General features: G+C 42.4%; 2 protein-coding genes across 2 annotated transcripts; one reads left to right on the forward strand and one right to left on the reverse strand.

Moving 5' to 3' along the window:
* Positions 1–148: 148 nt before the first annotated feature.
* ppox (protoporphyrinogen oxidase) lies at positions 149–9,633 on the forward strand. The gene is made up of 13 exons (XM_083919166.1): positions 149–184; positions 1,274–1,360; positions 2,218–2,352; positions 2,789–2,904; positions 3,079–3,211; positions 3,337–3,481; positions 5,841–6,034; positions 6,485–6,545; positions 6,978–7,096; positions 7,310–7,423; positions 8,399–8,548; positions 8,700–8,742; positions 8,833–9,633. Exons 2-13 carry the CDS (start codon positions 1,277–1,279, stop codon positions 8,967–8,969), a joined length of 1,431 nt encoding a protein of 476 aa, XP_083775292.1. The 5' UTR covers positions 149–184; positions 1,274–1,276; the 3' UTR covers positions 8,970–9,633.
* Positions 9,634–10,027: 394 nt separating this feature from the next.
* Positions 10,028–15,771, reverse strand: rbm42 (RNA binding motif protein 42). The gene is made up of 12 exons (XM_083919167.1): positions 15,488–15,771; positions 15,178–15,234; positions 14,127–14,253; positions 13,841–13,910; positions 13,372–13,434; positions 12,974–13,128; positions 12,565–12,729; positions 12,230–12,364; positions 11,623–11,740; positions 11,353–11,450; positions 10,459–10,555; positions 10,028–10,274 (listed from the first exon to the last, which is right to left on the reverse strand). The coding sequence occupies exons 2-12, from the start codon at positions 15,231–15,233 to the stop codon at positions 10,162–10,164; spliced, it is 1,197 nt and encodes a 398-aa protein (XP_083775293.1). The 5' UTR covers position 15,234; positions 15,488–15,771; the 3' UTR covers positions 10,028–10,161.
* Between the last annotated feature and the right edge of the window lie 638 nt (positions 15,772–16,409).

Consider the following 16,409-nt stretch of genomic DNA (forward strand, 5'->3'; position numbering starts at 1 on the left):
GGGGCGATAATGTGGCATTTTCTCGTTTTGTATTATGACACAAAACAAAAAGAAGAAGAAGTGTGGAGGAGATGCTTTTATTGTGAAGGAGTCAGACCGGAAGTATATCGTGGTTGCTGGTGTCGTAACAGAAACACACTGAACACGGTCGACCCGGCTCTGCGGTACCGCGTCAACACTGAAGGTAACACCGTCTCCAGCCACTTTAACTCTAACTGTGTGTGTGTGTGTGTGTGTGTGTGTGTGTGTGTGTGTGTGTGTGTGTGTGTGTGTGTGTGTGTGTGTGTGTGTGTGTGTGTGTGTGTGTGTGTGTGTGTGTGTGTGTGTGTGTGTGTGTGTGTGTGTGTGTGTGTGTGTGTGTGTGTGTGTGTGTGTGTGTGTGTTGGTGTTGGTGTGTGCGCGCGCGCGCACTCAAAGTGAAGGAGAGTCTTCTTCAGGTGTTTCCAGTTTCCTCCGGCACTGGCATCACCTTATACATTTTATAAGCACCAATATCCACAGTAGAGCCCCTGCTAACTATATGAATTGTGGTGGTTAGCACTGTCGCCTTGTCGGTTCGAATCCCAGCTGGGGCTCTTCTGTGTGGAGTTTGCATGTTCTCCCCGTGTCTGCGTGGGTTTTCTCCGGGTTCTCCGGTTTCCTCCCACAGTCCAAAGACATGCATGTGTCAGGTCAATTGAGGAATCTGAATTGCCCGTAGGTGTGAATGGTTGTCTGTCTCTGTTCGTCTCTATGTGCCCTGGCGTCCTGTCCAGGGTGTACCCCGCCTCACGCCCGATGTCAGCTGGGATCGGCTCCAGCCCCCCCGCGACCCCGACAGGGACAAGCGGTTGAAGATGAATGAATGAACAATATAGACATTAGACTGGGGCTCTGCAACATGCCGGGGATTATATCTGTCGTCTGTGTGATCTGCCTTTAGTCTGCCAGGGGTTCATTTACATTAGAATTAATTGGCTGGGCACAGTCATTCTGAGGATATGGAGACAGGGACGTTGTGAGCAAATGAGAGTGACACTAAGTACAGGCAATGAAACAGGTGCTTCTGCAGTTTTAAACAAAACTGGCATTGGTTGTACAAGAGGCGTCACAGGCATCCTGAGTGTGAAGCTGCTGGACAGACAGCTGGGCGACAGAATGAGACGTCTGATAAACAGTTGTCCATATCCTTATCGACAGGCCTCATAGAGCGGGCACACCCTCGTCCACACTCTGCACTCTGCTGTCCTCTCCCTCAACTTATTTATTTCATGTCTGTTGTGTCTGTAACCAGCCAATGAGGACGGTTGCAGTCCTTGGAGGGGGGATTGGGGGTTTGGCAGCATCTTACTACCTTTGCAAGAGCCCCCAGGTTACCAAGGTAACACACACACACACACACACACACACACACACACACACACACACACACACACACACACACACACACACACGTCATTTAGGGCTAAGTGATATGATATCTATCCTCAAAACACTAGGGCTGCAACAAATGATTATTTTCATTGTCGTTTTTTTTCTGATTAATCGATGAGTTTTTTTGTAGAAAATTGTGAAAAAATGTTGATAAGTGTTTCCCAAAGTCCATGGTGACGTCCTCAAATGTCTCGTTTTGTCCAAAACTCGAAGACATGCAGTTTTCCGTCATAGAGGGGGAAAGAAACCAGAAAATAATCACATTTAAGAAGCTGAAATCAGAGGATTTTTTTCCTTTTTTCCTTTAAAAAAAAGACTTTAACCGATTAAATCGATTATCAAAATAGTTGATGGTTAAAAGTTGACAACTAATCGCTTATTCGACAAATCTTTGCAGCTCTACAAAATCTACTGTAACAATGTTAAGGATGTATCGGCTAATATTTGCCTGACTGACTGCCAATAAGTCAAATTGGATGATATTCACTGTTTGCAGGGGCTGCTGTTTATCCGCTGTGCTGCATCAGTTTTGCACCGGCTGAACGTTGTCTTTAAGTTTAAAAAGGCTTTTGAGGTAGATATTTTTCCTAAGTTTGTGTGATTGAATTTGTTCAAAGATTGTGTAATGAAGGGACGAATGACTTCAAAACAGAAACACTTTATACAACACAATGAATATACAATAAAAACTATTTCAAAATGAATCAAATGCAGAAGCAAAATAACCTAAGAACGCAGGCCACCACAGCACTTCAATCTTGTGCGTTTTTCTTTCAGTGCATGTTTTTGACTCTTTATCTCCAGGTCATTGTGTTGGAGTCCAGCAGTCGCTTCGGAGGTTGGCTGTGGTCCACCAGGAGGTCGGATGGGGCTGTGTTTGAACATGGACCCAGAGGGATTCGACCTGCCGGGGCGGTGGGACGCAACACACTTAATATGGTATGTTTGAATGCATGGATGAACTACAGTGTGTGTGTGGGTGTGTGTATGTTTGTGCCTATGGCTATGTATGTGTATTTGTATCTCTGTGTATATTTGTGGGGTGGGAGGTTTGGGTTTTCATGGTGTTTCTTTGTTGTTCATGTTTTGTTTTGTTTTTGTTTAGCTTTGTTTTTAATTCTCTGTGAGGGCACTTTGTGCTACACAAAGAATGAAAAGTACAGATCATTGTGTGCTGGGATCACACCGGCTGCAATGGGGTCCAGGGGCCTAAAAAGGGGGCAGTGGGGGAAATACTCCAAACCGCCCCTGTAGTTACTGCTACAGTACAGTACAGTTTACACTATTGGCAAATAAAGCAGCATCGTGTGTGTGTGTGTGTGTGCGTGCGTGCATGCGTGCGTGCGTGTGTGTGTGTGTGTGCGTGCGTGTGTAGGTGGAGGACCTGGGTCTTGAGGGGGAGATTCTGCCAGTTACCTACAGTCACGTTGCTTCCAAGAACAGATATGTGTACGTGGATGGACAGCTCCACAGGATGCCTTCAGGAATCAGGTAAGATCTGTTAGAGAATGCTGTTTATTAATATTTTCTGTACGCGAGATGAAAACGATGATAGTTTGGCTGCTGACTACAGGAACCCCCACATTCTGATCCTTTTGTTTTCTACTTAATCTCGTGTCCTTTCCTTTCTCTTTCTGCCCGTCTCTCTCTGTATTTTTTATTCAGCGGGCTTTTGCGGACTGTACCGCCCTTCTCCCGTCCCCTCCTGTTGAGCATTGCCATGGAGATACTAACGAAGAAAGGCAAGGAGGATGATGAGTCCATCCATTCGTTTGTCTCTAGGAGGCTGGGGAAGGAGGTAAGGAATGATTTCCATTCACGTTTTTTCTTTTCAAACGTTAGAGCACTAATCTAACGTGACAATAAATATGACATTGCCTGCTATGTTTTATTCCATTTCTTCCTCTGCGTGTGTGTGTCTAGCTGGCAGACATAGCTGTGGACAGTTTGTGCCGTGGTGTGTTCGCAGGCGACTGCAGGAAGTTGAGCGTGCGTTCTTGTTTTCCTGTCTTGTACAATGCAGAGCAGCGCAGAGGTTCCCTGATACTGGGTATGCTGTTGGGCTCAGGTACGCTTCAGCGCTTACCTTACTCTTGTTATCAACTTTCTTTTTTAGTTTCACTTTCCTCCTGAGTTTTGTGAGGGTAGAGGAACATGACACAAAAGAGACTGAATGCACTCGCACAAGGAGCAGACACCTTAACGAAACACACATACAATCTAATGATTAATCAAAAACAGACAAGAAACTAGCAACGCCTGTCCCGTCCCTGTACCATCCCCTACCCATGGTGCCCTATACCCGTACCCAGAGGTGGGTTAAGTAGACAAAGGTTGTTACCGAAAACAAAATAAATACTTGAGAGAAAGTAAAAAAGTATTGACTGAAAAAATGAATTGATTAGTGAGTAACTGAAGAAATAAACACCAGCACATTACTGATTTTTCCTCCAAGTTTTTTTATTTGTTGTAGATGTAGCCCTATTCGGACGGGATTAGTTTAATGTGGGGATGTGAGGTGAGGTCATCTTTACCAGAGGTTTTAGTCCTGTCCCAATGCGCCATTATTCCGGAGAATGTCATGTCAAAAAATTACGGCGAGTTTCACCTTCTGCAAAAAACGTCCGGAAAAATATTTCAGGTAAAACTAATCCTGTCTGAATAAAGCCTCTGTTGATATTCCGTCATATCGCGACAATACGTAGTTTCCACATTTTTTTCAGCATGGAGGCGCTTGAAGAAGCACTCATCACTTTTTTTAGATAATCGATTTTGTCCTTAAGTTTCGTGTTTACTTGTTTTTGATATCAGGAAGCTACGTAGCACGCACATGAAGACAGGGAGGTGACATAGTGCGTAAATCGAGTACCCCCTCCCTCCTCTGGTAGAATCAGGGATTTCTTAGCCCTGTCCGAACAGGGCTTATGGCGTGAATTATTGCAAGGACCAGGGCTGTAGGGACTAGTGACCAAATCATGGTGATTTTTTGGACTCCGATCTTAGCGACGGGACCTGTGCCATGGTCTTTTGTCCGTCCTCGCAAAAAGACAGACCACAAACACAACTGAGCACATCACACCCGTTCTTAAAGATGCAATCGGTAACATTTATAAAATCGAGTCTTTGTCATATTTGCTGAAAGTGTCTCGGCCGGTGGACGGTGCTTGGTTTTGATTGGCGCTCACGAGCAGTCATTCACGCTGCGTCAGAGAGTCGTCTGCTCTGATTGGTTGTTTTTCGTCAGGCACTGTGGAATCTAGCGGATGTCATTAGGAGCACTAGGTGGAGGCAGAGGAACATTATCTTTTCACAGATGAGCCGTCTCTCGTAGCGTTGACAGGATATAGTGACAGTCCTTTTTTTAATAAACGTTACCAACTGCAGCTTTAAATCTTTGCTGGCTCGGTATAAAAGTAGTTAATAATTCAATTTAGTTAATAATTCACCTTTAGACGCAGGGACAAAATGTTTTGATAGGATATGCATAATTCATTAGCCTGGTCCCAGACCTCTCAATCACCACTCTTGATTTGTTCATTGATTCATTAGTTCTGGTGTGGCGCTCATTGAAAGGTGTTTTCCGCCGGTTGGAGAAACAATGGGCCAATCAGAGCTTAGTGCATAGGGTTAGGAGTGGGGATGTCACTTTTCTGTGCTACAGAACCTGGAGTCAGAACCAGAGAGACACTTTGGTGCTGCACACAGAGGATCTAAACTGTCCCCAAGTCAATCCACTTTCAAATCTCAGTCTCAAAATCTGAGCCTGTGATTCATGTTCAGTCTTTTTTCACATATTAAACCTAGGGCTATTTACCAGTGCACTGTATCTGCTCCTTGTCCACAGCTTTATTTCAGTTTTCTCTTCATAGATAGATAGATAGATAGATAGATAGATAGATAGATACACACTTTATTGATCTCCTAGGGGAAATTCAGGGTCCAAATAGCGAGATATCACAGATAACATACACATACAACATAAGCAGGACTGTAAAAAAACTAAGAGGATGTATAAATAAAGGTGCAAAAGGGTAAGGCAAGTATGGGTCAAGAGACCAGCACTAAATATGACATTTGTAATATATATAAATATGTAGATAAATAGTTACGGTAGTTACGTAGGCCTGTCAGAAGAAGCCTGTAGCTATGCAGAGATGGATTGAAAGCACAACAACAAGAACAATAGTCAATATTAGAGTTTGAAGTGAATTTTGTCCAGGCTGGGGGGATGGAGGGGCTGTGCTGTGCAAAAGGGCTCGCACAGCCAGAAAACATGAAACATTGTGTTTCAAATGCAGTCATAAAGGCATTTGTTTGTCTTTGACTTTGTACTGGACAGATTTAGCCCATTTGATTTGTATGTATTTGTGTTTGTAAGCTGTGTGCCTAATGGGGCTAAAGTTTTTTTTTTTAACACAAACATGCAGGCCCCTCTCCTGTGGTCCCCCCTGGCCCTCTGGCTCAAAGATCCATGAAAGAGTCATGGGCCCAGTGGTCTCTGAGCAGGGGAGTGGAGTCCCTCCCAGAATCCATCAGTGAGTTCCTACAACAGAGCGGGAGAGTGCAGCTTCACAGAGACGCAGCTGTTCGGCAGATCAGCCCTTCAACCTCTGGGTGGAAGGTGAGTGGGGAGAATATCAGCTACATTTAACCTGAATGTGATAACCTAACCTGATGGATTCAGCTGTGTTAAGCACGGTGCGCTATTGTCTGCAGGTTTTCAATTTCATTTCAATAGTTCTTCAAAAGAGAGCCTGGCGGACTGTTCAGCCTCTTTACATGGGGCACCCAACCTTGACTTTATTTAGGTGTATTATAAATACTAAAATATAGTATATATCCTGGTCAATGTAGAGAGACATTTATGGAAATTTCTTAAAATAATTAATATAAATAATAAATAGACTGCAGAACTAATGACATTCCCATCAGCCTCAGATGTACTTTGTTTTTAGTGCAAATTAGCAAATATTAGCATGGAACATGGTAAACATAATAAATATGAACATTAACAACCGTCCGTTTGATTCTTATGTTCTTGTTGTTTGGCTCTTTCCAATGGTGTGTGTAGATCAGTTTGGAGGATGGAGTCATATCAGCTGACCACATCATCTCTGCGCTGCCTGCTAAAGGCAAGTGCTGGTTATCAGAATCTATGACTGTTGACTTGAATATGTGCTGAAAGTCTTCAATATTGCTGGATATTATACATTTAAAAAATGAATCTCAGTATTTCAATTTAAATCTGTACTCCGTAAGATTTTCATCTATTTAAGACGCCAGCCAAAGTCGTCACTAACGCATATGCTGCGTTCACTTGTAATCAGAAATCGGGAACGTGCGTGCGTGCGTGCGTGCGTGCGTGCGTGCGTGCGTGCGTGCGTGCGTGTGTGTGTGTTTGCTCTGAAAGAACAGGCTCGACTGCAATTACATCTTAATGCCAAAGAGGCCGCTAGAGTTAAGGTATCTCAAATCTTATGGAGTACAACTTTAAATTATAAATGTCTTACACTTGCTACTACGAAATAATAAAAAAAATAATATTTTGTTTACATTTCGTGTAGCTCTCTCCTCAATCCTGCCCTCCTCGTGTCAACCTCTCATCCAGCCGCTGCAGGACATTTCCATGATAACAGTCGCTGTGGTAAATCTGGAGTACGAGGGCTCCGTCCTGCCTGTAACGGTGAGAAATACGGTTGGCCCGTTAAATGACTGGAGTTGAAAGTGGCAGATGCAGTCAGTATGAGAACACAATGTGACTGTTGTGAGATACAAGCACATTCTGTCCTGTTCACGGAGAAATCTGCACTGATGCGTCCTTCTCATCCTGTCAGAAATCTTATTCATTTGTGTTTGTTTTTGACTTGCTGCGTTCTCTGCGTCTGTTTGCTGACAGGGTTTTGGTCACCTGCTTCCATCGTCAGAGGATCCGGGTTTACTCGGGGTGGTCTACGACTCTGTTCCCTTCCCTCAGCACGACAGACCAAACGGACACACTACTAGACTGACGGTACACTCACTCACTCGCAGCTAATCGGACATACATGTTCATATGTTTTGTTGTTGCACTAAAACAAATTGCACACTAACATGAGGCGGTGGCTGCATGTTTTAGATCTAACAACAGTTGTTGCTACAGACCTGCATATTTATGATGATGACAGTGCCTTACCCTGTTTACACATACAAGGTTATTTTTAAAAAAACAGAGACATTTCCCTGCGATTGTTTCCTTCGTTTACACGCAAACAGAGTTTTCTCCTCTGAACGATTCTTTCTAAAAACTCCAGCCAGAGTGGAGCCGAAGCCGCAGTATGCGCCAGAAGTTGCACCTGCGTCATAAGTGCGACATTTGTTTACATTTTCATTTGGCTGTGGTGATCATGGATCATTGGCTAACTTTTTTTTGGGGGGGGCTTAAGCTTCTCTATACACGGACACCTACAGGATTGGCATGCTCTCAACAGCATATATATATACACGGGTTAGTGCAAACAAATTTTTCTCTCTGAAAACTGACAGGTGTGCACGATGCTATTTTTGAAAACGTAGCCTAAGGTAGAAGCTTTCAAATCAAATGTGCTTTCCTTTTTGAATAGTGTTTCCCATAGCGACGCCCGCTGTACTTGGGTTTTGGGCTTAACTTGTTTAAACGTAAAGTTCATTTTAGGTATTACAGATATGAGGATAATGGGTTAAGGTGAAAAAGACTTGGACACACCACAGGAAAACCGAAACAATGATCTGAGAGAGACTAAAAGACGGCATTGGGGATGATTCTCTGTGGCTTCATCACTTTGACATTACACACAATTCACATTTGAGCCATTGTTCATATAAAAAATTATTGATGATTGTAGCTTTATAGCAAAGTTCTGCTGCCTGTAAAACATGTTAGCAGTGAAGAATCCTGTTTGTTTCCAGTCGTACAGCTCTGGTCCAGTTAAGCAAGTCCACACCTCTAACCTTGGTTCTTGTCTCCTAGGTGATGATGGGCGGGGCCTGGTTCCAGGAAGTGTTTGGGTCCCCAGAGGCGGCAACAGAGGAGCAGCTTTTAACAAAAGCCACTGAGGCGGTGCACGGCCACCTGGGGGTCACCGCAGCACCCTGCTGGAGTCGGGTGACTCTACAGAGGGTATGACAGGACTGGGTCTGCGTTGATAAACGTCAACGCCAAACCAGCTTCTAATTCATGTCATAAATGTACTTAAGACTCTCAGTTGTTACTATTTCATCAATTTGTTCGGCCACAAATTAATTCTCTTGAACTGTCTTCCTCCCGTCAGGACTGTATACCTCAGTATTCTCTAGGACATTTTCGGAGAGTAGGTGAGTATTGACTTCTACATCACGACTGGAAATAAAACACTCACAAGGTGAAGTGAAACATTTTCGAGGTGTGTCCGTCTGTCTTTGCAGAGTCCATGCGTAGCTTCATAAAGGAGAATAATCTCTCGCTATCTCTGATCGGCTCCTCCTACGACGGCGTGTCAGTCAACGACGTCATCTTTAGCGGACGAACAGCTGCAGAGGAGTTGTTGGGAGCTGCAGTTTGATGGAGCTGGTCAACACTGGGACATGACAGCACCGAGTGGATCAGCTGTGGCTCTGCAGGTGTCTATTAATTTATAAATAGTTTTTTAAAGTAAGAAAAGTGTCCTATATAAAACATTTTATATTTGTTGGTGTCATGGAGGAATCTAATTGTGTGCTGTTAAGAATCAATTTCAACCTGAATTTGCATAAAGCGCTCATTGTCACTCATGTATCATCAGTGGGACAGACCACCGCCTGACTGCTCTAGGGTTGCGGCGTTACACCGTTGTCATGGTTTACCATGTGGTATGTAAATGGACGGATATACAGTGTACATTTTATTTTTCTCAAAACAGACGTTTTATTACATACTTCCAAGGGGTGATAACTGATGATTGTCTAATACCGTAAGATGATATATTGTGAGGTGGGTATCGTACTGTGAAAATCTCATACCGGTGCAACCCTAGACCCGTCATTTATCTACACGCCTCCATATACTGGCCTGTGATCTGAGCTTGTGTTAAGTGAAGTCATTCTGCAGCTACACAGAGCAGCTTCAAGACTTACCCGTCAATTTAGATTTCTTCAGTACCACCTTGTAGAAATAATACTGATATGTAATGCTACAGTGTCTTAATAGTATGAGGTTGTGGTATTATACAGTGTCTGAACATTCACACAATCTGGTTCAAAGAGGTGGATATTATTGCTTTCCAGTACATCTGACTTGCACTTTCATTAAAGCCTTACCGTACCTACATCCGTTTCCTCATTACCCGTTTGTTTGGTGGGAGACTGATATGAACGTAAGTGACCTGCATTTAGTAACATGTGGATTTTAGGATTCTGTTATTGCATTCAGGAGTGCTCTCAGGTGGCACATGTACACATTTATGATTTTGGGTCATTTAGATAAAAGTTGAGAAAATGTTTGTCAGAACTTTTACTTGTGAAATACTGTATCTTTTCACTTGTCAGTGGTGCAATTTAATTTAGAATCAGTACTACTACAATGAGTATCAGGAAAAAGAAGTACTCTGGTAAACACATCCAGTAAATTAACCAACAAAATATCTGAGAAATTATGGTTTTATTTAAGAAGGAAATAAAAGAGTTAACACCTATACAATCTGGGAACATCTGATTGGACAGACCAAAGAGTCACGCTCTCACAATGTGATCTGGCCACTGGGGAGGACGGCGTGCAAACTATCTCAGGCCCAGTTTCTTCTTCTCTTTCTGTTTTTTGCGTACAACTTCCATGTTGCGGTCCTTCCACATGCTCTTCCTCAGTTTGATGGGACGACTGCCAACATACTTCCCTGGACGAACAAAAGAGGGAGAGGGATACACAGAGGCAGCAGTTTATAACCTGTGTCGAAGAAAACGTGAATGCAAGGATAAAGGTTGGAGGGAAGAATTCCAGGACTTAATTTACAAATCTGCATGAAAGGTAGCAGCTTGCAAACAGGAGCCTGTGATTGTTAAAAAAAGGTTTCAACTGACCGTTCATCTCTCTCATGGCTCTGACGTAGTCGTTTGGATCTTTGAAGCTGACGAAGCCGTAGCCTTTGGTCTTTCCTGTGCGTTTGTCTCTCACCACCTGATGACAACAACTGCTATGAGGATTTCATTGTTCAACTAGTGAGGAAACACACACAACATGTACTCTCTAAAAGAGTAGAATGGAGGAAAAAATGGATTCACCCAAGTTTCGCAATTTAAAGAAATTTTAATATTTTTTTTTAAATGCCTGAATCGATTCAGTTGCTTTAATTTAGTCTATGTATAGGTAGGGGGAAGTTACTTATTTTATTGTCGTAGTCTAGGAATAACGCAACGGCATAACCGAAGCAGGAAATAGCAGACGTCCACAAACTGCAGGGTATGGAAACGCAACAAAGAGTTTCACACATTGCCATGAAAACAGAATGAGATACTAAAGCGTCAGGTTACATGTGTCCATTAAATATAAATACCACTAAATTGTGATGGAGATGTCTTTATCCTTTGATTTTTGGGTTGCTGGAAAAAATTCAAAATAATAATTCCCCACCGATACGTTTGAGTTGAGGACATGTCTGACTGCATTAACAAAATCAAGCATTTTTACTGTACTCATTTAGAGAGCGTTGAAAGGAAAAGTCCCATTTACTTATATCTGGAATTAGACATTTCTAAATACTTGAAGTGCAATAAAAACTCCATAATTCCTGACAATGACTAAACAATGACTTTGTTACATAGTCTAGTGTTAACAAAAATTGCAATACTTAAAAACATCGAATAGTCACCCAAGCATCTTGATAGTATTGAATCAGGAGAAAACGTTTGACATCATTGGTCTTAAAGGGATAACAGGAGGTTAACAAAGCAAATAAACAGAAAAAACAAGCCAACCTTAGCTTTGAGGAAAGACGGGTATCTGCTAAAGGCTCTGGCCAGTATGTCATCATTCACCTCGTTACCAAGATCACCGCAGAATATACGGAAATCATCTGCAACAATTAGAGAAATCAGGATTCACACAAACACGTTGCCATAGACTCAGAATCTGTTACCTTTACCCTACAGCGGGTAATATATCCATAGCAAATTAGAACACAACATCACATTCCGATAAATTAAAATAATAGCACTAGGAGCAGTCTGTATGCCCGGAAAACATACCTGAATCCCACTCCAACAGACTGGCGTCCTCCCAGCTGGTCCCTGCTGCAGTACGGATACACTTCCTCACCTTCTCCACTCGTGATCTCTTCTTGTCCTCTGTAGCACTTTCCACCGGCTGGAACACACAGATGGTGCATTATTGCTCATTGCTCCTTTCTAAAGGGCGAGCTCCTATAGTGTCTATGCACTGAATGTTAGCACAGCTGCAGCTGTCCTAAAAAACAATATACGTACCAATACAAAAGTTAGCCCTTTCAATCACCACTTATGACCCACTCAAAGTGTGTGGTGGTGTCTGTATCTGTCTATGCAGGGCACTTATGGGTCAGCAAAGAGACTTTGGCCCCATGTGGCTGTTTAATGCCCAGCCAATAAATGAGGGCGGGGTGTGCCGTTCATTCCCAACCGACGCTTTGTCACACCCCCCGTCACGCCCCTCAGCGTCTCATACAGACACACAAGGCAGTGAGTGAGGGTCCTTCCAACTATCACATGTAGCTGTAATGTTTGTGTCCACAGTATTTTTTCCATATTAGAGCACTTTGCATGCTTCCTAAAGCCACAGTATGAAGGAAACCAGGAGAGAAGATTGCTCTTAATGTACCTCAGGGTGGGGGGGCTCGGGCTCAGGCATGCTGGGTCCAATGACGGCGCTGCTGTCTTCACTCTCCTTCTTGTCCAGTAGACCTGCTGCCATCACTGCTGCCTGCTGCTCTGCGACCCGTGCTGCCAGTTCCTCCTGAAAGATCCACATCAGACCCATTGTTTCACATACAGTAATACACATCCCCACTTTACTAATAAACTTAGTTAATAAAAGTCAAGTTTTTCCTCTTCTAGTCCTCTAATGTTCACATGAAGAGACAGCGAGGCACATAACAAGGTCTCATAATACTAGACACATATATTATATGATTATATCAATCAAAATGCAAATACCATTCTGGCCTGTCTCTGAGCTCTAACATCAATTCTTTTATGAGCAACAGGTGGAGCGGAGTACACGGTCGGTGCCGCCTGGATGATTGAAGGAGTTGGTTTGACGGGAGGCGGGGGGCCCTGTCTTGTGGGTGGGGCTGACACCATCGAGACCATGTCACGAACCTGAGTGCGACACACCAACAGACACAAGAACTTAAGACAACAAGGTAGGTTAGCAAAGGTGTTGACACCAGAGAGAAATTAAGTTCACCACAGTGTTATTTGTGTCTATAAGAACAGGGACTGACAACATCACAGTAAGACATAAAGCAATATTGCGAACAAAGACTGATGGGGGGAATAAGCTCCCAGGTACTCTGGCTCAACACCCCTGGGTGGATGTGTGTTAGCTTCTTGAAGCTCTGACCTGAGGTGCAGGAGCCATGTGCTGGATAGGCGGAGAAGGACCCTGAGGCGTCTGAACCTGCAGGGAAGGAGGGAGCATCATGGGAGGAGGCGGAGGAGGCCGGGGCAGAGGAGGTGCTATTGGAAGACCCCGCATCATCGGCATCCTCTGACCAACTATCAACACAGCGTTAGGATATTAAAATATATAATATACATATGAATGAAGGCAGAGAATCAAACAGGAAAGGTCATTTTAACGTCTAAATTAAGTCGTATCACAAACTCAAAGTGGGCAACCCGTTTCCATGAAGATATTAATTCAACAAGGGACAGTTTATCAAAAACTTAAAAACCACGTATAAGACTTCTGCTAAAACTGTGACGAAAGGGGAAATGCTGCTTTAGTGGTAACCTTACCAGGTCTCTGCAGGATATGGGGGACAAAGGCTGGTCTCAGCATGGGAGGACGTACTGGAGGGACTAGAGACAGACACAAGTCAAGCACCGACCGTAAATCAAACACGTGAAAAAGGCACAACATGAATACAGAATGTAGTCTGAACTACTTATTATTTTAAAAGATTCAACACAAATATTGCAATCTTTATAAAACAAAAAATTACATAGAGGAGCTTTTTGTACAACTATTAAGAGATAGCATACATAATATACAAACATATGAGAGGAACTAGATATGAGATAGTTATAGTATAGCAGTAAAAACAACAACTTTTGTACTAGAAGTTTGTTTCCATTACAGCTTTGGTTAAAATAATGTCTTGAGCAATGAACCTGGTACTGAATAGTGCCACATGCTTCAACAACATCATCACAGCCCTAACTCTAAATAACTTTGAATGATGATGAAGACAGAGTTTATGTTCACCTGGTCCTGCAAAGATGGGCGGTGGAGGACCAACAAAACTAGCAGCTCTGGCTTCTAATGTCTGCTGGACCTAAGAGACGAGAGGACAGATAGAAGACAGGGTGAATGATTATTTATACACAAATAATATAAAAAATTATTAAGATTTCCTCCATCAGTAGCTTTATTTTGTTTCCTATTGTTCAATTAAGACAAAGAAGCACATTTGTTTCTATACATTCATGATTTCACAATAAGCCTCGTGGATAGTACATTAATATCCAGATACTACTAGAATAGTACAAACCTGTCTGTAGGTGTTGGTGCCTATAATGGCTCGAGCTACTGGAACAGAAAGAGCAATGGGTACCCCATCCATAACAGGTGGGCTTCCTGACACTGGTACTGGACCGCCAAGAACTTCCTGCTCAAACCTACGGTGAGAGGGGCAAAGAGACACACTGGGAGTAAGAGCAATGACAGTTTTCTTTAAGAGTTTACTAGTTGACTCCCTTCTGGTCTGTTTTACTCCAGCGTTAAAAAAACAATGCATATAACTGCTAAAACAAAGAGCTGAGCATTTATTTGCTGAGGGTTTGAACAGAGAATGGAAGTTAAATGGAGCTCTACAGCCGTTCAGTCTAAAATGTAGAAAATACAATGGCTAAAACACACATTTGATTAAATTATCAAGTTGTTGGCAATTGCTTTCCCAACTAGTTCTTGCTGAGAATCGTTTTTTCATTAGTTTGATTATTTTAGTACATTATAAAGCTCTAGATCAGTGCGTGGTGCATACACTGTAGATCTGAGGTGACATTCCTGTAGAAAGTGAATTCACATGTATTCCCTCAAACTTCCTTATGGCTCTTGTAAATCCATTTTGAAGTATTAATAACACTTGCTTGCTCTTTTGGTTAATACATTCACAACATGTGTGGGGAAGAATACATCACATTTGCACAAATAAACTGTGGTAGTCTGCCCCACGAAGACCTCTCGTGGGATTTTTCTTGATCTACTGTGAAAATTGAATCCAGTCTTGGATTACTCCAAGTGAAATAATCTTGTAAATCAGTACACCTGGTCTGCAATCCCTGGTGTAGTTTGTTCAAAGTCTTGTAATCTGTATATGTACTAATCTAATTAAACACGTTACATATACAAGTAAGCTTATGCTAACAGTGAGGGCTGAACCCACCTGATTTCCTCTTACAAAATAGTTGTAAGTGTTGCTAGGCAGCACTTGTGATGTTTGGGTGTGTGTATGTGTATATGTGTATGTATGTGTGTGTGTGTGTGTGTGTGTGTGTGTGTGTGTGTGTGTGTGTGTGTGTGTTTAAAGCAGCTGTACTCACAGAGCCATCTCTGCCTCCATCTCTTTCAGACGCTCCTCTCCTGACTTGAGCGCCATGCTGCGAGACAAAACACCCGGATAACTTAAACATTCACATGATAGAAACGGATAAAAATATCTTCACTGCAAAGGCCACATTGATGTCATTTATCCTCAAACATCTTAAAATTATTCAGAGAAGTAACGGCTATGCTAACATTATTAAGAAAGTATCGTTAGTTTGCTCTCTCTCTTCTGTGAATCATCGTTTCTTAAGCTTTTGCCGGTATTTGAGTTATCGCGATATGAAAGTTAGCAGCTGCTGCACGTACCTTACTGTGGGATTGTGACTCTTTCGACGTGAATCCTCTCGATCATTCAAACACGACCTGAACTAAGCTAAGCAGCGTTAGCTCGCGTTAGCACAGCAGGAGCTATCTCTCTTAACCGAGTTTAATGTATTAACCAGCGGACCACTGACGTTTACGCCGACAGCTGCGGGATTATCGTCTGTTTACTGAACCCGCCGGTTAGTCTCATGCTATGAAAACATGTTAAATATGAAAGTATTGATATTAATGCTGCACTAAAGTTAGCTTCTGTACCAGCTCCTTCATGATGCTCTTCTTCTTCTTCTCGGGTGTTAGCGGCGGCTCGCAAACAGCGCGTTAGACTCATTACCGCCACCCTGCGCCCAGTGTGATTTAGAAGCACCTTTACATACAGAGCCTGTAGAAAGGTATCAGAATCAGAAAACCTTTATATGATAGTTACCTTTTTTTGTTTTGAAGCCTGAAATTATAATAAATAAAAAAAATACAAAATAAATCCTGCGTGATTTAAATTTTTCGTACAACATTCAAGTGAAATTCCTTTTATCACAATTTCTAAAAATTATTAAAAATGTAAAATCTAGAAAATCAGGGTTGGAAAAGTTATGAGTCCCCAGATTTAATACTTAGTGGATGCACCTTTTGCTTTAGTTACTGCCATCAGTCTGTTTGGATTTGTCTCCAGCTTTGTGCACCTAGGCCTCAAATTGAATAGAATAGAATAGAATAGAATAGCCTTTATTGTCATTGCATTTTCATACAACGAAATTGGAGTGCTACTCCCCCTTGGTACATTTTTAGAAAAGAATATATAATAAAACAATAATCAAAGTATAATACAAGCAATAAAAACACAATATAGTATAAATAATCTAATAATGTGAACAGTATAAACAGATGGGGAACAGTATAGACAGATGGG

This window comes from Echiichthys vipera (assembly GCF_963691815.1).
Source record: "Echiichthys vipera genome assembly, chromosome: 8".
Lineage (NCBI taxonomy): Eukaryota > Metazoa > Chordata > Actinopteri > Perciformes > Trachinidae > Echiichthys > Echiichthys vipera.

What these genes read in the sequence shown, in the direction of transcription:
- ppox (XM_083919166.1), top strand. Translation starts at nt 1,277, where the DNA reads ATGAGGACGGTTGCAGTCCTTGGAGGGGGGATTGGGGGTTTGGCAGCA. An exon ending in GACGCAACACACTTAATATG is followed by an intron (nt 2,353 to 2,788) that starts GTATGTTTGAAT and finishes GTGCGTGTGTAG; the next exon opens with GTGGAGGACCTGGGTCTTGA. An exon ending in CTCTGCGCTGCCTGCTAAAG is followed by an intron (nt 6,546 to 6,977) that starts GCAAGTGCTGGT and finishes CATTTCGTGTAG; the next exon opens with CTCTCTCCTCAATCCTGCCC.
- rbm42 (XM_083919167.1), bottom strand. Translation starts at nt 15,233, where the DNA reads ATGGCGCTCAAGTCAGGAGAGGAGCGTCTGAAAGAGATGGAGGCAGAG. An exon ending in CCATATCCTGCAGAGACCTG is followed by an intron (nt 13,129 to 13,371) that starts GTAAGGTTACCA and finishes CTGTGTTGATAG; the next exon opens with TTGGTCAGAGGATGCCGATG. An exon ending in AGCCATGAGAGAGATGAACG is followed by an intron (nt 10,275 to 10,458) that starts GTCAGTTGAAAC and finishes TTGTTCGTCCAG; the next exon opens with GGAAGTATGTTGGCAGTCGT.